The sequence below is a fragment of the Antrostomus carolinensis genome, unplaced genomic scaffold (genome assembly GCF_000700745.2).
Source record: "Antrostomus carolinensis isolate BGI_N321 unplaced genomic scaffold, ASM70074v2 scaffold4423, whole genome shotgun sequence".
Taxonomy (NCBI): Eukaryota; Metazoa; Chordata; class Aves; order Caprimulgiformes; family Caprimulgidae; genus Antrostomus; species Antrostomus carolinensis.
The window spans coordinates 54,980-78,130 of NW_010307113.1; the positions used below are offsets into that span (position 1 = coordinate 54,980).

The 23,151-nt window shown below is 38.0% G+C and overlaps 1 protein-coding gene across 1 annotated transcript in view; it reads right to left on the minus strand.

The window, feature by feature from the left end:
• Positions 1-721: 721 nt before the first annotated feature.
• The window catches only part of LOC104522897 (folliculin-interacting protein 2), a 33,271-nt gene continuing 10,841 nt past the window's right edge, over positions 722-23,151 (minus strand). The window contains exons 3-18 of the mRNA XM_010165308.1: positions 22,464-22,595; positions 21,263-21,363; positions 21,109-21,180; positions 20,333-20,433; positions 20,084-20,173; positions 18,872-18,943; positions 18,126-18,255; positions 14,558-14,759; positions 13,894-13,982; positions 12,894-13,040; positions 12,597-12,766; positions 7,893-9,213; positions 6,966-7,122; positions 5,606-5,806; positions 2,012-2,127; positions 722-800 (exon numbers count right to left, since the gene is read on the minus strand). Of these exons, the coding sequence (XP_010163610.1) occupies positions 722-800; positions 2,012-2,127; positions 5,606-5,806; positions 6,966-7,122; positions 7,893-9,213; positions 12,597-12,766; positions 12,894-13,040; positions 13,894-13,982; positions 14,558-14,759; positions 18,126-18,255; positions 18,872-18,943; positions 20,084-20,173; positions 20,333-20,433; positions 21,109-21,180; positions 21,263-21,363; positions 22,464-22,595 (3,180 nt within the window). The remainder of the gene's footprint in view (positions 801-2,011; positions 2,128-5,605; positions 5,807-6,965; positions 7,123-7,892; positions 9,214-12,596; positions 12,767-12,893; positions 13,041-13,893; positions 13,983-14,557; positions 14,760-18,125; positions 18,256-18,871; positions 18,944-20,083; positions 20,174-20,332; positions 20,434-21,108; positions 21,181-21,262; positions 21,364-22,463; positions 22,596-23,151) is intronic.

Below are 23,151 nucleotides of genomic sequence, written 5' to 3' on the forward strand. Positions count from 1 at the left end.
AATCCCTGTCTCAGAAGTCCATTCCACTTCCAGCCACGGGCTCATTTGAATGTCTCCTCATTAAAACAGAAGCAGCCAGTTTTCTTAACCTCTTGTCCTTGAAGCAAAGTCACATCACCTCATGCACACCTCTACTCCCACATAACATTTGGCTGCTGAATCCAGGTTCCTTGTTCTGAGCCCATCACTTCTACTATAGAAAATCACATGCATGCTCTGCAAGAAAATCTTGTCCCATCTAATACATTTGTGTATAGGAATGCTATATACATAGTTTACAGCTTCTCCTCCTTCCCAGCAAAGAAATATACACCACACCACACTCACAAGTGTAGTATTACAAAATCCATTCTAACACACTTGTTCTTTTAACTGTAACTTCATGGTTTTGAGCAGCGTTTTGGACGGCAGCTCCTGGCCTGCCACATAGTGTTAACTTCTATACTTTCAATAAAATAAAATGCGAGGATGTAGTCACTTTCTTGAGTTAATTCAGAAGTGAGATTGTAAGAAAAACCTGAATGCCTTTTACATTTTGTAAACTGAAGTCCTCCGATAAAACATCCAGTTGCAATCAGAATCGGAAGGTGGTAGAATGTACAGTCATCACCTGCTTTCCTCAGTGTTCCCCTTTACCAGTGTTTGGCACCTCTGTTCTTCATTCAACATTCCCATTTTCTTTATTTTACTTTAAGGGAATGACTATCCTGAGATTTTAAATTTATAAGAGTATTTGAGCAACATACGGGGAATGAGTACTTGCTATAGCAGCCAACAAAGGCAAGTCATTGGATTCAATCCTAGAAATTAAAAAAAAAAAAGACAGACTTTAAAATACACAGTCATCTTCACAAAATAAGATAAACACAAGAGGATATTTTTCATCCACTTTAAAAGAAACTGCAAGTGTCTTGCTATAACTGAGTCCATTGTTTAATTATTATTTATTGCTCTCATGACATACTAGTAAATGCAGGTAATAATGTTTAAAACCAGTAAATATGCTACCATTTAAGTCAAAAGATAGCAGTACTACATTTTGTGGTATAAAATCTTTTTTTATTTAAATAAAAACTTTTATTTATTTATTAAGCCATAAGCCTTAGTGTCAGTAGGCACCAATAAACCCAGTTTAAGAAAATACTAAACATCAGCTTATGGAAGACTGCACATTTCATGTTTTGAATATAGCTCAGTTCATCATACAGTAGCACTTTCTTACCAAAAATGACCAAAAGCTGGAATTATTATTATGCAATAACAGTACCAGGAATATCTCTCAAATGCAATGGTCAGTTTCCAACCATTTCCCACGTAAAGCTGCTCACAGAGCAGGATATATGTATATACACACAAACTGAGGAAAGTGCTTATTTCAAGGTTTCACTATTTACAGCTACATTTCTCAGTATGAAATCTCAAACAGTCTGGATAAAGATAAATTAAATTTTACCTACATTGATAAAAATCATCTTGGGAATGTGTATTCACTTCTTCCCCCTTCCCCCTCTTCTGCTGTCAGCAGATGAATCCCTAAACATTGTATGCCAGTCAAGTACTATTTTTAGAATACAGCTGGCAAACAGGACACCTGTCTATTTTCCTACATCTGCTTTTTGACAATCCCTCTTCCCTAAACATACAACTGCACCACCTAACCTTTCAAAAATTCTCAAGTATTTGTTGGGATGAAGTTTTCACTAAGGAGACTGAGACAAAGAATATGTATGAATGTGTGGATAAGCTAATGATCAAAACCCAAACTTTCTTCATTCTGAAGATTTAAGAACAACAAGTGATTTGCTCTTGCTGTTGAACTGTCCCTTCTCCTGATTTCCAGATGGCTTAGTAGAACCCATTTTTACACTTTATTAGGCAACATGAAAGAAGAGAGTGCTAAATATAAGAAGCAAGTCTTCATGGAAACAAGATGTAAACATTCTGAAACTGAAAAGGAAAATAACTGCCCCAAGTTTTGCCATTGGTTAAGACCAATAACTGCAATACTCACCCCAATACAATTCCCAGTTCTTTTACATGCACTCTTGTATGTCCTCGAAGATATTCTGAAAGCATTTTGCTTTTGAGATACATCTCCTGTAGTCTATCCTCAAGATGCATTATACACTGTAAAAACAGACCAAAACCTCAGAACAGCTTTAGTAATCCCATGCAAATTTTACAGAAATGTAAGCACGTCATTTTAGCTTCTACCTTAGCTACAACATCTTTCAAACTAAATCTTCACTCCAGAATCAGGAAGAGGCAATTTGTTTTGTTACAGCTGTGCTAGTAACATTAAAATTTACACTAGCCCTTCAAAGGAGACCCCTGTCACAGAACTGGGGCATTCCAGTTTGCTTGGGGCAGCAAGTTTGTTGCACAAACTACACATCCATTTCCCACTCAAGTAAGCCACAGCCTTTCTGCTGACTTAAATAGTTTTAACAAAGTTCGAAGACATTCAAGACATCTCACTAAGAATCAAACCAGAACGCTTGGATCAAGATGTCTTTGTTATAAGTCAGTACTATTTTTTCATGAAACATTCATTTTAGACAATTGAATACACAACAGTTCCTAAAATTAGCACTCTCTAGCTCTAGTGATCTGCCATTCAAGAAGCTAAGACTCAGGAAGTGGAAGACACCATTATCTTATTTGTCATAAAATTACAGCTCATTTGCTCACTACTTTACTGGAAACGCTAGGTTATGAATCCTTTTTAGGCATTTGTTTTTATTAGTCCTAGGTAATTCTAGTTTAAAATTGCTTAAACATTTGATGCTGTTTGCCAAAAGGTAATAGTTCAAGTTGAAATACCAATTTAACCACTCCCCTTCTCTTTCAATAGTAGCATGCTAGAAAAGCATATGATTTTTAAATACAGTCATGTGATGCATGGTAATTTCTCATACACCAACTGCAGGAGAGCAGATGAACCTTAGCTTCAATAGAGGAGTTTTTTTGGTAACATAAGGTGAGTAGGTAGGATTCTTCACATGGTGAGTAGGTAGGATGTCTTATCAGTTATTTTGTTCTAGGACAAAAGGCACATTCAATTTGATATATTCTTTTTTTCCACAGTGATGACCACTTCAAAAAAGTTAAATTAGTTCAGCTCTCCACACTCCAGGGGATGAAAGCAGGAAGCGCATGCAGAACCTCACATTATCAGATGTGTAATCATCCAGCAGGTGTAGACAGCCATTAGAAACAATGAAGCAAATAGCTTCAGGCCATCATCCAATGTACTTTTTAAGTTGAATGAAAACCATAAGTATTAGAAATGAGATCCTGCAAAACCAGTTTTGCTAATTAAAAAGTAATGAGAGGAAAAAAAAAAAAAAAAAAGACTCATGCTTGTAGGTAGCCTACCATGTGTTTTTCCCAATGGTCTGGAGCAAGTTGAAGATGTTTAATGACTCTCTGACCTTTTACCAGGTCTTAATCACAGCAGATAAAGAGGTATTTTAAAAAACGTGCCACATAGTAGTAGCAAAAGATCACTGCCACCAGTAGAGAAAAGGCAAAAGCTTTCCGAGAGTAGTTTGATCTACTTACTTTAAGCAAGTTTTCACTCAAGTAATTACAATCATAACACTGATTCTAGCTGAAAGGGAAACATTCTCATCTTTTCCATTACAGGTAACTCTAGTGCAAAAAGCCTATGAGCACTTCCTCAGTGGTTCAGAGAAGCATGCAGCTGATTCACAAAGTAGCAGGTTCAATATATTTCAATTCCAGTACTTGTGCTAAAGGATTATGGATTTTTCTTTTTTTAAGTTATGAGGGAGCGAGTAAGGAAGAATCCCACATTATTCTAAAAGAGAGATTCTTTACATAAGATTATCTGCTCCTCCTGAATGCCAGCAAAGAATCAAAAGATATTTTTCTTCATAAGTTTGGTACATGAATCCATTTTGTTAAAAATGTCCACACTAGGCAAGGTACAGAAGTCTTTTTTTTTTTTTTTTTTTAATGTAGCTTCCTCTGCAGCTTTTCTTATTGACTAAATGAAAAAAAATGGCAAGTCACTTCTAAAAATAGAAAAGTAGCTTAAAATTAGTTTAAAGTTGCAGGTAAAACTTTTGACATATTGATGACATGCAGCAGTCGTGGTCATCACTTCCCTCTCACCCTGGCGCACTGCGAAGCTCTCTGCAGTGCGGTTATCGGTCTGAAGTGCCGCAAGAAAGATATCACCGCTTGCCTTTCATCCGGTCTCAAGCTGTATTTCGTTTTTTTATTGTACCACAAAAAACCTATTCATCTGAATAGTGACTGCATGTAAAGAAATGTACACTACTAAAGGAAACTTCAAACATACTCCATTATGCTAATTTCTGATTGATATTAGTACGTATGTTTTTGTCAAAATGTAAATCAACAGAATCACTACAATAACAAAGTCACACTTCTCCCCCTAGAGTTTAGTGGAACACTTAACTTCCATGCACTGACAGTTCTGTTTCAGCAGAGCTGTAAAATCCACCAACAGAAGGATCAAAGTCTGTCTCACATAAATTATAGAAAATTTACAAACTACTAGCACTGTCACTTCACTGTTCCTTTTTCTTAGAAAAAGGAAATTAAAAAAAACACTGAAAAACATTCTACCTCCAAACCCCTCTGACACCACACAAAGCATACAGAAATTGCATACACAAACCCCAAGGCAATACTGGAAAGAGCATTTCAGTTGCAGAATCAACTATTCAGTTTTAAAATGACAGAATTTAAGGCATTACTGTCCAAGCAATAGGACATCATTTTAACCGAAGTAGGTGTATTTTTCGATGCCCAGAATAATAGAGACAACATTGAAAATGTACCCACATATTTTGCATTAAAAACTGTATTATAATTACCACTGTCAGACTTGTGGGTCATTTTGTTGTAATCAGCAAAACCAGCATTACTGATTTGCTCTGATGAACTCCACTACTAAAGAGGACGTGGAAGGATGCTGTGAGATAGGGAGTATGCAACATAGCGAAATAACATCCCCTGCTGCAACCTACACACCCCCAGGTGTTTCCAGGCTACAGTCTCCTCTCAGCAATCCTATGGAGACACTGGCAAGGCAACCTGAGATAGCACTTGCTGACAGGGTTGGCTGAAAAACAAGTAAACACACACAGGCACAATTATCTGGGGAGGATAGAGAAGAGGCATCCAGTGCATGGGGCTGGATAGAAAGCCCAAGAATAGAAAGTTGTGTGGTTGAAACAGGCTTGGGTAGATAGAAGCTTCAACAACATAAAAGAGTAGAGAAGTGTGGAAATTATACAAACAAAAAAATAAACCTCAAATTTAAGAGCCCTAATCATAAACACATGAGGACCATGGTAAAATTGCCTAAACAACTTCAGTTTTGTCACATGTATTTTGGAGCAGTTAACTTTAATCTGATCTATTAGACGTAAATTACAGATAAAACAGTTACTGGACTGTAGCTTGCATTCTTTTAAATATGTTTTACCGACTGCACTATTTCGGGCATTAGTTCATTGGTGTAGCAACACGGTGTACAAAACTCTGCATTTGCTATCTAAGCTAAACTATTTTCATTAGCTTCAGTCTTCAGCAAAGAAATACTTACAAAGTCAGCTGGGACGTTGAGTTTGTAAAGCTGTAAAATAGACTGCAATAAACTCGATACTTGACTCGAAACCAAAACATCCTTGCCTAATTTCATATTGTCCATCATCTTTCTCTGGCTTGTAGCTACTTGCACGTTCCATTTATCTGTGTCTGCAATAATGCAGACAGCTTCTGCTATGGGCTCATCTAGCACTGGATGCTGAAACAGATACAAAACACAAACATTACGTGACACTTTCATATACATTTCCACAACTTAGTTTGAGGTTCCTATTTTATTCACACTGAGGCAGGGAATAAGAAAGTGATCCAATGAATGTTTTTGTCCAATGTGAAATTGAAAGAATCTAAAAAATGACACAGAATACCAACTTCGGTGACAGAGTTTACATTCAGCAACATCAGTTAAGTCTTATCTACCAATGTGATCAAGGTACTTAATTTTAAGTAGTGTTTCAAAAATCACAACTCCAATATTTTTTTCTTCAAGTATTCCACCTTCCCTGAATATATAAATTTCTTCCAAAATAAAGAGAGCGATAATTATACTGATCCAGTGATGGTGAAAGTATATTTAATGTTTCAGAGACACATGAGGGATTTCACTATGCACAATCAAGGCAGGATATGTATGAAGAGACATATTAGACCAATCCGATGTTGTTTAAAGAAGTTACATACACATGCATCACCATTTTGGATAGTACATGAACTCATTCCAGCAGGACTATTCTTAATTGCTATAGAGAAAAGCTGTTGACAATTACTCGTTAAACATTTAAAACTGCATCCTAAGGTCACACAGTTACTTTAGTGAAAGGTTAGTTATAAATTAATTACATAATTTAAGAGTACCTAAAGTAGAGTAAGAACATGGCAAAGTTCTTACCTACAGACAATTCCTTTCAGTCATTTCTGCTACAGTCTAGTACAATATAGACCTCCACAAGACTTCAATCTCCTTTGCAACATATGCCACTAAGTGGTAAAATAAGATGTTTCAACTTGCACATCATTTTTATGAAATATAGATAATTCTGTCTGCTATTGTGACTGAAAAGATAAGCATTTTGAGGGGTTTTTTTCCTTGTTTGTAACTTCAAGTTGCAAACAATTTTTCTTGTGTTTATCTTTGAAGAGAAGCCTGAAGAGACTATAAAGGAGAGCACACATGATTCCCGCATGAACAGGCTTTGCACATAGTGAATTAAGAGCTTACATCTTTCAAGAAGGAAGACATGTCAGGTGTGGCTGTTAAGAACAGCTAAATAGAAAGAAACCTATTCAATGGATCTGCTTCTGTAGATCTCAGTAATACTGCAACTCCTGCTATGACTCATAACAGTAATTTAACTCACATGCATTGCATGAAGTAGATCTCCTAGCAGACACTGCTTGAGCTTTTCATCATTACTTATTCCATGCAGCACTAGATCAGGTATATATGTATGACAGTAACCACCAAGAAGTGATCTTCCAAAATTTTTCACACATTGACTGCTGACTGTGTTTGACCTGAAATACAGACATACAAAGCAGGTAAGATTCTTGCCTGACAAAATGCTTTCAGATTTCATATGAATGTAAAGTTTGGTTTATCATCCCTGCTTCTACTGCCAATATTAATCAAAAACTGTACTCAAAATACGGTAAACCAATTACTGGTGCTCTTTGAAACAAGGATTTTAAAAATGAAACTTTAACAATGTATTGATTCCTTCAAATTTATGAAAAGGCAAGTCTACATGTATTAGAGCTTGTGGTAGGTATGAGCTCCTTATTCTGCAGCTAACAGATTTACTAAATTTTAGTTTTCTCCAACTTAGCCCAAGAAACAAACTCTTTCTAGCTACCTACCTTAAGCATCAGCAAGTTCCATATGCACTTGTAAAGCTCAAAAGTTTTCAAATAGGATGCACTTATTTATTTCAAATCCGTCTCTGATTTGTCAAATATGTCAAATCTAAACAGTTATCAGCTTAAGCAAAGCTGAAGTTTTGCTTGTCCTCAGATGTTCTGTCTACATGTCTACGTTAAATGTTTCAGGCACTTTGCATTAGACATTTGAAGAACACCTTTGTCACAAAACTTCACTACCTAAACTTGCTCCATCTTGGTTTTCTTTTTGCCAAGTCTGTTACAAGAATGTCATTATCTGTTATGGATTTGTTTGCAAGGAACTTAGTCAATAGCCCAGAGGATTTCAGACTTGAAACCCTGAACATCTCTAAAGCAGCAACAGTTTTTAACTCCATTTAGTTCTGAATTAAGTTAAGTTTCTTTACCTTGGTAAAGGAAGTTCCACTTCTGCAAACTCTTCAAGTCTTTTGCTGACACTATCACGATGTACTTCGTCAGAGATACAGCAATCACCTTCTTCATCACTGGCTCCAAGAGCACTGTCTGAACTCTCATTCCTTGGAATATCTCCTTCAGCTCTGAAGGGATTTTTCCTTCCAGCATCCCCATAGGGGACATTTTTAGCACCTACTTGGGGAGAATCCTGTTTGACAGCAGAACTTACTTCTACACAGCCAGGGGAATAGTTGTCCAGATTGCCAGAGCATGAAGTTCTACTTTCTTTCAGGCTTGGCAATTTTACACTTTCTATGTTATTTGTGGGCAAAAGTGGTTCACTAGATACTGCTGTGTTCGCTGAATTCTTTTCAGTTCCTTTACTTTCCATATGTTGGTTAAGTAAACGCTCCTTCCCCTCACAAGGTGAGATTTGTGCAAAACAAAAATTATGTTTACTGAAGGGTATAAAGGCAGCTTCACAACTTCCTTTTTGATTCTGGGAAGCATCCACAGTCAGATTTGTGGAACTTGAGGCACAATGTATCACTTCTGGATTTTTTCTGAATGCTTTCAGGTTTTCCTCCATTTCTCTTCTATGAGTTTCTAAGTCTGACTCTGGTGACGCAGAACTTCCAATCTGAAAGGTGACCTTTTCTAAGTGTGAACTCCTGTGGCCAGACCTTTCAGGACAAGGTAAGGCAGATGACCTACTAGACAACTGCTTTTCCATTTTTCCCTCATTCTGGTTCTTGTTCTTCTTTATATCCGTTAAATCCTCCAATGTGGATGGCTCTTCAAACTGGCAGGATACAAGTCCTGTACAAGTGACAGTTCTTTTCCTACCATCAGCTGCTCCTTTACAGAAACTGCTAGCTAGACAGTCAACAGATGCTTCGGAGTTCTCACTGGCCTTTCCTATTGTTTCTCTTTTTTCTTTTGAAGAGGCTGGGACAGCACGAGTGCTTTCTGGGTCACATACCCACTCTTCTATACTATTGTTCTTACTTCCATCACTCTTTGGAGGTAGGATGGGAGGCACAAGAGCAGGTTCATTTTTAAGAGTGACAACCACATAATCAGACTCCTCTACCTCTCCCTTTTCTAGTGCAGTTGTGATCTTACTTCCATTTAGCATTTGCTCTCCTTCCCGAGCCTTCTCACTCCACGTCAGCTGATTTTCCTGCAGCTCAGAGCACCGAATGAAGTAAGTCAGAACGTAAAGCAAGCGCTGCACCAACTCCTTACGTTTTCCAACAATAACAGTTCGAGTCAATCTAACGGGAGAGCCTATGGCACCATAGAGATCACCTATACAGGAAAACAAGAATTTCACAGGCTTGCATTTGATTGTAATATATGCTACACCATTGAAATTCAACACATTTCGAAGCAGCATTTACTATGGACACAAATCAGACAGTTAACTTCTTTCACAGTAAGTTCATAAAAGTTTAAAACAAAGAATAATAAAAGAAGTACCTTAGCACTTCTTATACCTGGCTTGCGTCCAGAAGGGTTTTGGTGTTTTCATGAGGGATTAGCTGCTATTACTCAGTTTCTTTCGGTTCAAAGCCACTGAGGTTTTTATTTACATGATACTTACAGGATATTATCACTTGGAAATTGACACAACAGGGGCTGAAGAGGAATATAGATCCAGCTAAATTCTGAAGCTAGCTACACCATTTTGTATTTTTCTACTCATTTTCTTTCACATCAAAGTTACTCTGTTTTATTGTAGTCACTTTCTCTGTTAAACACAGCAATTTTCATAGAGATAAAATCTAAGTTGTATTTTTCAGGACTAATATATATAAAAAAAATCAACATTAGCTTAATAAACACAGTTCTAAAAGAAGAGGCATGTAACTATCTTATTGGGCCAGGCACATGCAATTCTATGTACTTGGAGACAAGCTCACTAACACAAGCATTTATCTTTGTCAGGGGGTGCCAAAGAACTAGAAAATATATTCACTACCTCAAATACAACTGCATCCTGAAAGGTACGTACTACAACATAATCTGAGTCCCCTCAAGAACTGCTTATTTGCTAGCTCATTCATCCTGAAGAACTGCTTTTTTAACAGAACTAAGATCATACATATCCTACTTTCAACATACTTGTTTGGGAGAGTGGTAACTCTTACAGCTGCCTATAATCCTTATCAGCTGAAGAGTTTCTACTCAAAGTTCTGGGAGAAGTAAACATAGATAGCCAATAAGGGAACATTCACATGCTCTATCAGACAAAGATGGGTTAACTCAAGAAATATCTATTACCAGGTTGAGTTAACCCAGTTGTCTTCACCTGACATGCATTAGCAAACACTCAACTAAATTATCTTTGCCTAACCAAACTGTGGCTGATATCATCAGCAGATGGGAGACAACCACCAAAAGCTCAGTTTTCTTTGAGCCACCGTAAGTGTTCACCTTGAAAGTGGGCTTCTCCAGCTTGAAGCTTTATAAGCTACCTGTTAATCTACCAGATTGTTTTAGCTGCTAAGTCCTTGCTCAAGTGTTCCCGACCAAATTTGCCACCAGGATTTTGTACTAGACTTCAAGAAGCAACACTAAGTGAAAGTTATAATCAGACCTTCAGGAAGGTCAAAGGGACCCCTAGTTTCAACATGAGTAGACTAAAACAGCAAAAAAAAACAAACCCACCCAAACAACACATTTATGCCCAGCTTCCTCTTTGCCATACAGAACATAAAAGGAATAAGGCTCCTGACTCCATTCCTGCAGAACAAGGATCAATGAGAGAGTGATTCCACTACTTTCACTTACTGTCTCCCCTGCCAAGATGTGCCATTTCCCATGATGCCAGCAGTGCAGTTGGAGAGGCTGTTGTGTGGTTGCATCAGTGTGCTTTCTTTCCCCACTTAAGAGCACCCTTGCAACTAGCCCTACAGCCTAACATGCCAGCAAATTCATTCCTCAGCAATGGAAAGTGAGCTTCAGACTACTCAGTCGGAATTAACCTCAATGCCTGGTGGGTCACAAGGACTAGCAATTTGGAAAGGACATCAGATGGTATGTTTTTACTTTTGGAGTTGAGTACAGTCGTTATGGATATCCGATTCAGACTTCAAGCTCATTTGCACAATTGACTTTTAAATAAAACCATTACTAATAAGACAGTACAAAAAGTCAAAATTGTGGTCTTCAAAGCAGACTAATACCTACTGTTAAGATCATTAGATTGAAGCTCATGTTTAAGAGACAGTATTATGTCTTCCTGACAGTGGTACTTACAGTTTTATCAGTATGAAATTGTAATTGATACGTAATATGTAATGAAAGCATAGGCCTGAAGGTGGAGAGACAGGTACATCAAAATCCTTTCCTTAATAATAAGTAATTTCCATTTTAAAGAACTAAGCCCCATGATTTTTTATTTTTCCTCCTCTTTCTAAAGGAGACCAGCAGAGGGCAACATCTTACTTCCATTATTAGCTACTGCAACCACCTGAAAATGGCTTTTGGGCTGTATAAGAAAAAACAAAATCAGAAAGCTTTTGAGTTCAGACACTGACAACTTGGCTAGGCCAATGCTGGTAGCAACATAGAGCCTGGAAAGGCAAAAAGAAAAACAGATTCTTGACTAGCCACCAGTGGTGGCTCCTGGGACTAACCACAAGAGCTACTGCTGATCTTACGCCTCCAGTCCAGCTGTTTTTTATAACCCCAGGCCTGGCTCCATCCTCAACGCCCTGAGCAAGCTTCTTTTTTCCTCTCCAAGTCTAATTCATTTCTCCTCTGCATGTTTTAAAGACATCCTAAACCAGGAACCACTTCTACAACAACTACATGGCCAGGGTAGCAATTCTTAGTTCATAAAAATTGCTGAGAATAACAAACATAACTGAGACAAATAGCAAGAAATACAACCAGTAGCACACTGTAAAAGTCACATTATTGCTATAGTGTGCATATGTGTTATTTTACATGGCAATATAGTATATCAGTTAAAGCCAAGGTCAATCTGATGTTAAGACTCACAGCTGCCGCCAAGAGAAGAAATTTTCAAGCATTTACCACTGTCAGTGTTATTCTCTCAGCTCTCACTCATCTACTCATTTGACAGCAGTTATTTAATCCCCTGTATCATGATAATTTATAAGCTATAAAATATTGGTCAGAGAACAGCCTGAGGAGCTGGGCACAGAAAGAAAATCTTGGCCCAAGCCCATTCATGTAACTATGAATGAATGGAGGTACTGCCAGTTGCCAGACTTCTACTCTGTTGTCTTGGCGTCCATCCTAGCTCTGTGAGAAACAGATAAAAGGAGGTAGCCAGGGCAATTTCAACTACAAAGGGCCTCCAAGGCCCAGAGAAGTCCCTTCAATCCAGTCTGTTACCTCTTATTCTTTCCAAACTGCTCAGATCGTTCACAGCACTTGCACCATCTTAATACTTCTATATCAAGTTACTTCACCAGGCAGTGTAACAGGGGAAGCCAACAGGGGACCAAGGAAAAAAACCGGAGCACTCGGGCTATGCAAACATGACTCCAAATGCTCTGTTCAGCCAGGCACAAGACATCTGTTGGTAGTTCCGCCCAGCTTACAGCAACGGAAATCAGCAAATGTGATCTGGATCATAAGCAGCTCTTAGGTAAGAGGAGCAGATGCAGGAAGGTGCTAGTTATAGAGAAGTCTGAAGCTTTCCATTTCCTACTGACCAAGCTGTGCCCAGAGAGGGTTATACGGATGGGATTTTGCCAGCATGTTCACAGACTGTGATGTGCGCTTCTCAGAGAAGGCCTTTATGGGAGGATGGTCAACCGGCATGACTGTTGGGACCCAAGCCAGATGATACGTCAGCACCGCAGTTAACAAAGCAGCAAAGAACCTAGGAAAAAGAATATGACCAAAGTAACACCAGCAAAAGAATATCCCATTAAGTGTTTTAACATATCCACATCCATGGGGAAGCACACAAGTTTTTTTTTAAGAAAAAGGGGGTGGGGCAAGCTTACTGATTTTTGTTGATCTGTTCTATCAGAAATGTAAATTCTTTAAGAAAACGCTGGCATAGCTGATTCTTTTCCAGGGTGCTGGACATCATATTAAGCCACACAGGCTCTGCAATCCTTGGAACAGAATATAGGTTCCAGATGGTAACTCTGCTCAAAGAAAATTCCCAAAAAGTAAGTGTTAGCATGCACATTTCAATCTTGCAAATACAAGTAGCCCCTTTCCTCTTCTACTGTCCAATGATTTTTATTTATTTATTTTTTGAAAGATCTAGAAGACTAAACAAACTGGAAGAGTTTTCCAAACACACTAATTACTAGTGTCCCAGAACACTCCTCTGTTTAATTCAGTGTACCAGTAGCTTGGTGTCTTCACGTGAAATACATATTTGTCTTTCTTTTCTTGCATTCCCTGTGCATTTGTATTCAGAGAAACAAATCATTTTGAAGGGGGATAGAACCCACTCTATTAAGTGCAGTGATTCAATTCCACATTCCAGACATTACAGAAACTCCATCACACCTAAGCCTTTGTCTCTCTCTCCTGGGCTGCCTTTCTCAGCCTCTGGCTGTTCCTTCCTCTCTCAGGTACTAAAAAGAGCACCTTTGACAGCAACTACCTTGTCAGTTACGCTGTTCAGCATCTACAGCTAGGCACGGACGACTCATCCGCCTGAACACAATAATAAATCCAGGTGTCTGCACAGGCATCAGCAGAAGCCACCTCTTTATAAGAACTTACAGACTTTAACTGAGAGTCCCAGGTACGGGTGAGTGCAACAGAACTACGTTTACTCTGATTCTGAAAATGTCTGAGCTGGTTTTGCTAAAGTTTTCTAAAAGCATTTACCCAATACCCAACACAGAAAATTCATTCACACTAACTTCAAGACTGGCTACATTACAAGACCCTGCGTTCAGCTGCTTGTAACTGGGAGCGACAAATATCTTTAGAGGGACATGAGAAGAGCTCTCCTTGTAATTCAGCATTCCATCAACTCACCTGAATTCTCCCAGGGCATCCATGACACGGCTGATATAAACCTGCACTCTTTGGCTGGATTCTGCTATTTTTCTACATGAGATCATGGCCTTGATTAAGAGTTAAAGACACAAAACAGCTTCTTAAAGGATTCACATTCTCCATCTTTTTAAGCTTCATTAACATGTCAAAATAATTAAGATCTAGCCCCAGTGCTATACAGCCACTCAGGACAGCAATAGCTGCCAACCTCCCTCCACCTCATGAGAGATCAATCCCTAAGACTGGACATGGGGAGAGAACATTTTTGAGAGAGTAAGGGGAAGATGGCAACAAATATTTTGTGTCTCTCTCTTAGTGACTGCATGAAAGGATGGAATACCATCATTTCCACAGTCTCCATGGAGTCAAGAAAACCTCATAGTGAAATATGGTGAGAAGGAAAGAAAAAGAGAAACCACCCATAGCATAAAACTCCCCATTCTCATTCTGACTAGAAAAGAAGCCGCACCTTTTTCAGCAAATGCTGAATTTCTACATTGGGCTCAGGCTCAAGACTACATGTGTGAGGAGGGAGGGAAGCTTGAAACCACGCACCTTCTCCCACTCTTCATCTATCAGATTCTACAATACTTCATCCTGTTACACTTATTTTTCTACATTAGGCCAAATGAGAATTCTGTACCTTTTCTATTGCATATTTCAGCTTGTTCATGTGAGATTCAAAAAGAGGAAAGTGAGAGAAAAAGAAATCCTGGAAGTTTCTCTGTGCTTCTTCTTTTTCAGGGAGAGAAAAGATTATGCTGATTGCAATTTTTTTCCTCCGAACCATTGCAGGATTGGAGCTGCAGCTTTCATCAGCCATACTAAACATTTCTTCAGTGGACCTGTAAGACAGATTTGTTAGAACAGTTACCTATGCACTGAAAGGTAATTTGTCTTCTATCCATGTCTCTCTATACAGTAGAAGGTAATTCGTTCTTAGGTCTCCTTTGATTGACTACATAAGAATTTGCTGTCACCTGTCTCTGAAGAGAGAATACCCAACATTCTGATGGATAAGACCTATATTTGCTCAGACAGAAGGAAGGAAACACTCAAAGAGGCCAGCTCCTAAAGTGGTGTGAACACTTTCCTCTGAAACAGAGCTACTACAAAAAACTACTACTACAAGGGAGATTAAGAAAAGGTAATGGAGACACAACACACAGTCATTAGCAAAAAAAAGGTTAAAAGTAATTTCAGAGCTGTGAACTACATCCACCACTCAAGCTCCTGCCTAGATGCTCAGGAGTACGTCCATGATGCTCTTGAATCTGTTCTGTTGCTCATGAGGGAAGTTGGGAAACATGCCACCTATACCATTCCAGCATCTTAAGACGGATGCTTTAATGCACCTAACCATGCAAAACAAAACTTTCTATTTTAACTGAAGACAAAATGTCATCACTTAGTAATTACCGTGAAAGCACAAACTTAACACCTTAAAATACATGTGTGCATAGCCCAATATATGTGATACTGTGGTATACTTCAGTTTAAAATGCTTTGTTTTCTGTTAAAAAACCCCAAACAAATCAGTGGCTATCCTACAACCATCATTATTTCCCCAAGTTTTGTTTATTCACTTGATAGTTCTGACACATTTCTTTCAACAGTTATTCCACTTTTCAGTATTACACATGGGTTGATACTAGGATCAATACTGCTCAGTATCTTCATTAATAGCCTAGCCGGTGGATCAAAACACAGTGAGTTTGCAGATGATGCCAAATGGGAGGAAAACGGTCAATACACTGGAGGGCACCATCCAGAGAGGTTGTGGAATCTCCATCCTTGGAGATTTTTAAGACTTAATTAGACAAGTTCCACAGCAACCTGAACTAAATTCCAAGCTAGTCCTTTGCAAAGGCAACTGATTTGGATGATATTCACAAGTGTCAGCCCAGCATAAGTTTTCCTGTGATTATACAAAAGGGCAGCAATCCCCTCACCCTGTTCCTCCATAAATACTTGCATTGCAGTGCTAGATATTGATATTGCTGGATTTACAGAACTATTTTTTCTTGCTTAAAGTGTCTCAATCAATTCACTGAAAAAAGGTCTTTGAAAAGTATATACATCAATAATTAAAACAGTATGGTCAAAATGTCTTTTGGAAGGAACTTCAATTGAATAGTGGTTTTTAATTCACTGAGAAGTTATAGGGGAAGAAGGGTAAGAACAGACAAGAAAGCCATCAGAACACAAACGGAGACATTCAGAGCAGCAGCTCACATGGAAATAGCTTGGTTTTGGATTTCCTTAGTAAGTTAAGACTGCAGTATCAGTGAGTAGTAATTAAAAGCCTGAAGGCTTTTCATATCAGAATTATCCTGAAATGAAGCCTGTGGCATTTACAGACCACTGAGAAGCAATTAATAAGAGGAAAGTCTGAGTGCTAAGCATTCATTTTAAGGTCATTCTAAAAATAAGTTTACAGTTTAATTGGTTTGACAAAGTTAAATATACAAAAGTTTCTCATCACAGATGTATGAGTCCAGGAATACAGGAAACAACATACACAATAAAACCCCAGAAAAAAACAGTGTGTGGGAAACCAGAGTTCAAGACAAAAACATAACCTCATTTGAACTTCAGGAACTTGCGTGCAGAGACAGAATTCCCAAGGAAGATGGGAAAGGATGGTCAGTCATCCTCTAAGAAACATCACAAGCTTTTGTACTGCTTCCCAGGAACAGAAACTGAAGAATTTTGGTCTCCAAGAGCAGCCTTTTCAACAAAGCTGCCAATCTAGCCCGCCTGCCAATTGACTACATGGAGCTCCAGCTAGACATCTCATTTTCTTTGAGCAATTGGCCTAAAACATCAGTTACAAAGACTGTAGAACCTTGGCTGTACAAACTGAAGTGCAAACTCTGCTGTCACTGAAGTATTCAACCAGAAGCCTACTGTTTCTCTAGCAAGTAATCAGAAAACAAGTATCTAAGAGGATTTTTGGCTTAGAAAGAACCTCAATTCAAGCACAGTTCTAGACAGTGGAAATAATAGTGTCCTTTTTCCAATATCTTTCCCCAGCAAAGATTCTCCACTGTGGAAGAAACACAACCTACTCCCTACAGTGAACAAGCAACTCAAAAAGCCTACTTTCCTCTAAACAATGTTACTTCTGTAACATTTTGAGGAAATATCTATTTGTGAAACTTTGTCTACTTCTTAAACTGGGCTGAAGTTATCTATCCAACCCTATATGCTTTAACTTTTTTGCATGTGCTGCTCTCAGCCTTATTTCTTCAGGGAACTAGGCTACATAGTACTACAGTTTACTGAAAGCAAAATGTTTATTAGCTTATTCTCAACTGCAAGCATGACTGCTACACTAGAACCACTGCACGATACTTCATGTTAAAAATGATTCAGTAAGAATATCCAGGAAAGAGCTTCAAGTGTTGACATTATGAAAATAAGTCTTTTCAAAAAAGTTTTGGTTTTTACTGACCACATATTTTAACTGGCAGCTTTTAAGCTTCTCTTAACTGAAAACAACTAAAAAGGAGCAAACAACTTCCATTTTGCAGGAATTTCTTGTAGCTCTCTACTAACTCCATGCTGTCTCTGGGTACAGGTGGATGAGTACATATGAGCAGACAATCAAGAACCAGTACCTATTTTGCAATTGACAAGGGAAGAATTTGCTTATTAGCTATGGAAGGTCTGCTGCATTCCACGCTTTGTTATGTCACTGAGCTACAAAGGCTAATACAATTCCAAAACAGAAGCCAAGCTTTTCAATCACAGCTCTCTTTTTTTCTTCTTGTTTTGGCAGAAGTCACATACTCTACCAGCCAAGAAAGTCATCATGGGCTACTGCTCCAAAATTTCAGCAACTGCTCACTGGTCAGACTTCATCATAGTATAATGTAATCATGGCACCAGTGCTGTTACAGTCCCTTTCATCTCAACAGGATGCTCTGCTCCTTCAGAAACAGTTCAATTTGCTTTTCAGAATGTGGCTTCAGAAACAGCCTGTAGGTTCAATGAAAACCAGTACATTTCAAATCAGACCTTGCAGTTCATATTCAGCCAAAACTTGATTTTTCTTCGCATTGGCAATCTTATGTAACATGCACAGAAACTAGACTGAATTGAGAGAATTTAATAACAGTATTTGTCCTTTTAAAGAAAAAAGACTTAAGCTCTATTCAGCTTCAATTACTGCCAAACAGCTGTTTTAAGAAAGGTGTTGCACTCACCACCTTGGAATAATTCCATTCTCTAAACTGGTTGTCTGACTTCGGAGCCAGCGACGTTGGTAGCTGCTAGAAGATGATGACGAAGAGCTTGGAGATGGAAAAGGAGTGACCAGAAGACTGCTCAGAGATGCTAACAAGAAAGCAAGAAACCCCACATATACTGAATTACAAAGAGTACTGGTTAAATATTTTTCTTCATACTCTTAACAGGGAAGAAATGCCCGCAAATATTGCTATTGCTTGCTGATCTTTTTCACATAACTCACTTGCAAGAGGAGAGACAATTATTTTAAATAAATCTTGCTGCCTGAAGACATTCTTTTCTTATAAAGTCAGAGATATTCCATATTAGAACATACTAAAAGTCATCTTATTCTCATTAAGAGCATTCTGTCCTAAGAGGTGTTGCCCTCCTGTTACAACAGACTGAACTCCTGGTCTCCTGGCCTCCTTTTCCTATTCAGTGCGAAAACATGTTTTCTTCCCTTGCTTTAGTAAAACTTCCAGCCAATTCTTTCCCCAAATTATAAATTGGTTAAGAACCCAGAAAACAATGGCTGTAAAGAAAGAACATAATTACAAATATTCTTGCATTTTGCTTGGGGCACAAGCAGAAGGTAAACTGCTTAGCAGATCCAAAAACTTGGATTTACTGGTCATAATGTACCTACATTTCAGGTGAATCACTCTACCAGAGAACTGTAACTTAATCACAAAATCAGGCAAACAAGATAGGCAGCAGATACCTGACCGAGCAATGCCACTGTCTCTGTCCTCATTTTGTCCTCTGCTAGGCATATCAACAGGCGTGCTGTGTGCTAAAACAAACAGATCAGATCAATAGAAAATATTACATAACTCATCATACTATTTATCACCATTTAAAAAAAGTTTGAGTTTAAAGGTTATATAACAGCAAAGTTACATCCTGTACTGCTACTCCAAATAAGTAGAATGGTGTGAGCAGAGGTGGCAGCAAACAGTATTACCATGCTGAGTATCATGTTACTAGAGGAAGTTGGTTATTTACCCCAATTTAAAAACATCTCTAAGAAGTTTAAGCATGTGAACAGTCTACGTTATGAGAAATCAGGTAAGCTTTGAAAATGAGGGCTGCCGGTACCTCCATCTGTCACTCTTGACATTTTTTTGTGTGTGCAAGATTATAATTTTTATACAGGCTAACTTCATAATGAAATAGTCAAATATGAGATCCATTAAGATTCTCATTCACTCCCCAAGTAGAGATTTACTATCCACAAAGCCTCACTGTAAGAAACATTCAGCATATGTTGTATTACACTGAAGCGTTAGTAGTGCAGAGTCACTCAAATTGTAGAGCATGCAAGATTTGCAAAGGCTGTGAAGAAACTGCATCGATATTCCAGTTTACATTTTTGCAATTAACAGAATTAGTTAGGCCTAGGATCTACCCACCTGCATGGGTCATCAGTATGCCTGTAAAAGTAGACCTCATGTGGTTTAAAGCTTCAAACATTAAAGAAATTGATATTGCTAAAGAAAAAACCTTAAAGCCTCCCAGACTTAGCTCAAGAATTAATTTTGAATGTCTGCCATCAAATTAAAAAAAAGTAGCAAGAGGTAAGAGAAGAAAAAGCTGTACACCAGCAAGACACGTACACACTAGGAAGAAACCAGCTATAAGCCAGGAAACATAAGTTCTCCAAGAAACATAAGGGCTCATTTATTATTAAAAAACACTGCATAAAAATACCTTTAAAGTTAAACACAGGAATTAGAATAGAAATCAAAAAGTAATTAATTTATTTTTTTTTTAAAGAAAGATTTTTAAGCACAAGCCAGATACATCTGTTGTCCCTATTTTAGCCCTTTCTGTTTCTAAAGAGTAAATATGCCTGTCCCGCAAGGATTCAGAAGGAGCTGGATTTGTGTGTGCATATGGATGGATCACACTGTGGCTGGCATTCCACACAAACCTGCAAAGAAAGAAGCACTGCGGATGAGCCGGAGGGGACCTCCTTCAGACACACCCTGCAGCAGTTTGCTGCTACACAGCTGTAACACACCTAGGAAACAAAAGCAATGTAGAGAAAATGCAATGCAAAAAAGTTTTTAAAACAAAAAACAAAAAAAGAGAGAGAAGGTGATGCACAGGGAAAAAAACCAAACTAAATGAACAGATGGCCTCATGTTGTCAGAAAGACATAGAACCTGGAAATATTTACCTAAATTACTTCCACTGCGACAGGTTCCCATACCATTCTGATTTGAGTTCAGCTTTCCCAGGCTGGGATCTTGGTTGATGTATTCAAAGCTATCTTGTAAGCTAAAAAAGGAGAAAAGGCCAGTGTTCCTTAAGAATGTGATCAATAGGCATTAAAATTAGCTTGAGACTTAGGCTCATTTTATGGAAAAAAAAGAATGCTGAAGATTAACTTTACAATCAAACTCAAAACCCAGCAGGTTTTCTGAAACTATAAGGAAATAGGAACTTGTTTCCTATATAGGCTCCATCTTTGAATTATTGTAAGTTTCTGTATGTCACATTTGGGAATCAGTTTATTCACATTTGCCCATTTTTGGGACAAGGAAAAAGGGAACAGATGAGAAACAGTATACCTTCTGTCATTGTTGAAGGACACAGAAGTGGGGTACAGGGACACAAAGCTTTCTCAACATATACCTCTTCTTCACCCTTCTGGCAGCAGGAAGAGATAGAGGCTTTGATTATCCAAAGAACCTAACCTCTGAAGTTTATTGCATGCCCTGGACAAATTAAGAAGCAGAAACTTAGAGATTTTGTTTTTTAAACTTGGGTGGCCTGGCTAAGATCTATCAAGAGAATCCTTCTCCACAGCCACCATGTCTCATTTTCTGTTAGACTTTTCCACTTCAGCTAAGTCAAATTTAGAAGCAGTGACAGAAGGACTATGAAAGGAGAAAGAAGGAAAGACAACTGCATTGGATGGGGAAGAAAAAAAAATTAAAAATATGTTCTTACTTATTGTTGCTTCCACTGAAGCTTCCTACCCTGGCTGAGAAGACTTTACTTATCATCAGCTGTGGGGGAGAGCTGAAAGGATAAACAGTAATTTCAGTGAGTCATCAATTCCAAGTGCCTGACAAGAAAATGCATCACAGAAAAGGACACTCACCGTATATAGTGAATTTTCAAGGTGGAGCCTTTGTAACTCATTGCCACTGACCCAAACATCATTTCTCCCAGCATGTTGACATCAGAGGCTGGTCTGGTGTACTGCACAGACAAGAAGATGTGAAAAGCAAAGTCAGTTATAACTTAGCATACTATTTCAATTTAATATAGTGCCATAGTGCTACATTTTGAATCAAGAATACAATTAAGTTCTGCTTTTCCATGTAGACTAAGATCCTATGTGGTTTTAACACACTGAGTGCAAGCACAAGCAAGTACAGCTGAAGATGTACTCTGTTTCATTCACTTGATGGGCATTGTTACCATTGTTACCTTTGTTCCAGTAGGACCTCCAAAGGCAAGAAAGAGGGGAAAAGATCTACTGCAATTCCAAAGAAATAGCTGTGTCCAGTAACACTCCCATGTAACAGTGTTTGATGAAACCTGCAGGGGTTCAGAGGACTTGGATTCTGTGGTCTGGATTCCCAAGCATTAAACTGTCTTTCTTATTCAAATGAATAAATTCTCCTTCTCCTTATAGAAAGGTCCTTGAAAACATTGTTGATTGGAAAATAATTTGTGAAGACTCTGTCTCTAAGTATAATCAGAGCAATTTCTTAGTTTAAAAGACTGATCATCAATAGCAAATATGGAAAGAAGTTTGTTAGTTCTGAAAGAAATCACTTACCTTCTAGTTAATGATTTTTTCTACCTTAACCTATAAATACTTCAAATTACATTTTTCTATATGAAATATCTATGCTTTTACTAAGAAACAGCCAGAGCATCTAAAAAATAGTTCTCTTCAAAATTTCATGTTAAATAAGACAGACTAAGGGGATTCTTAATATACCATGTTCAACAGCTTCTTCAGAACTGACCTGAAGCGCAGGTAGACTTCTTTCAAAACAAGAAGAGAGAATGGTATAGGGCTTTTTATAACCTTCACAAATAAAAATGTTATTAAATGTCCTTTGTAACTCTTTCAAATACAAGACCAAGATAGACCAAAAGATTAAGATGTACCCACATGTTCTTGCTCTACAACACTTTAAAGATAGGGTAGATATCTCATGATTCAGATCAACCTGTAATATACTAGAAGTATAACTAGTCATTCAATGCTTGTAAGTTAAGGCTTCTATATACAAACTTCTTCAGTTAAATGGACAAATACAAGCAAGAAGAGTAATAAACATTACCTGATACTTCGGTATCTGCTCTTTGATATTTTGCATACAGCTTATTGAAGGACTATGGGAAGAAATGTTGTTCCCATTGCTTGCTTGGCAGTTCTTGGCAGAAGTCTTTACAGAAGCATCCTCTGCCATTTTCTGTGTCAAAACAGAGCCATATGATAAAAACAACTAAAGCAAACATGAGAACTCCCATCTGTAAACATACCTGCGCAAGATTTTTCTTGATGTACAGGTAAGCAACAGAAGTAAGAGATGGTCTTATTTGGTTCAAAAATTATGTATCAGTTTTAAAAGATCTTTGACAAGGCCAGCATCAGAGAAAGTGCAGAACTACTCTCACATTTATATTGTCAGACAAGTTTTCACAGTATCATACACAGAGTAATTAGTCAAAGTTCCACTGGAAGATCATTCCCAATTGTTATTAATTGCTCTGTGTAACATTTGCCAAAGTTTATGTAAACAAAATCTCATCTTACAAGTTGCTTACAAACTAATTTCTCTAATCATTTACACAATTAATAACTCAAATTGCATATAACTTTCACTCCCCAACTGATTAACAGATTTCTTAAACAAAAACAGGCAGCAAAAACAAGGGGTGAATAACGCATCACTTGGTAGAATTACCAGGTTACAAAATCTATTACTTAAACCTGTAAAGGAGTTGTGTTAAAAAAAAAAAAGGGGG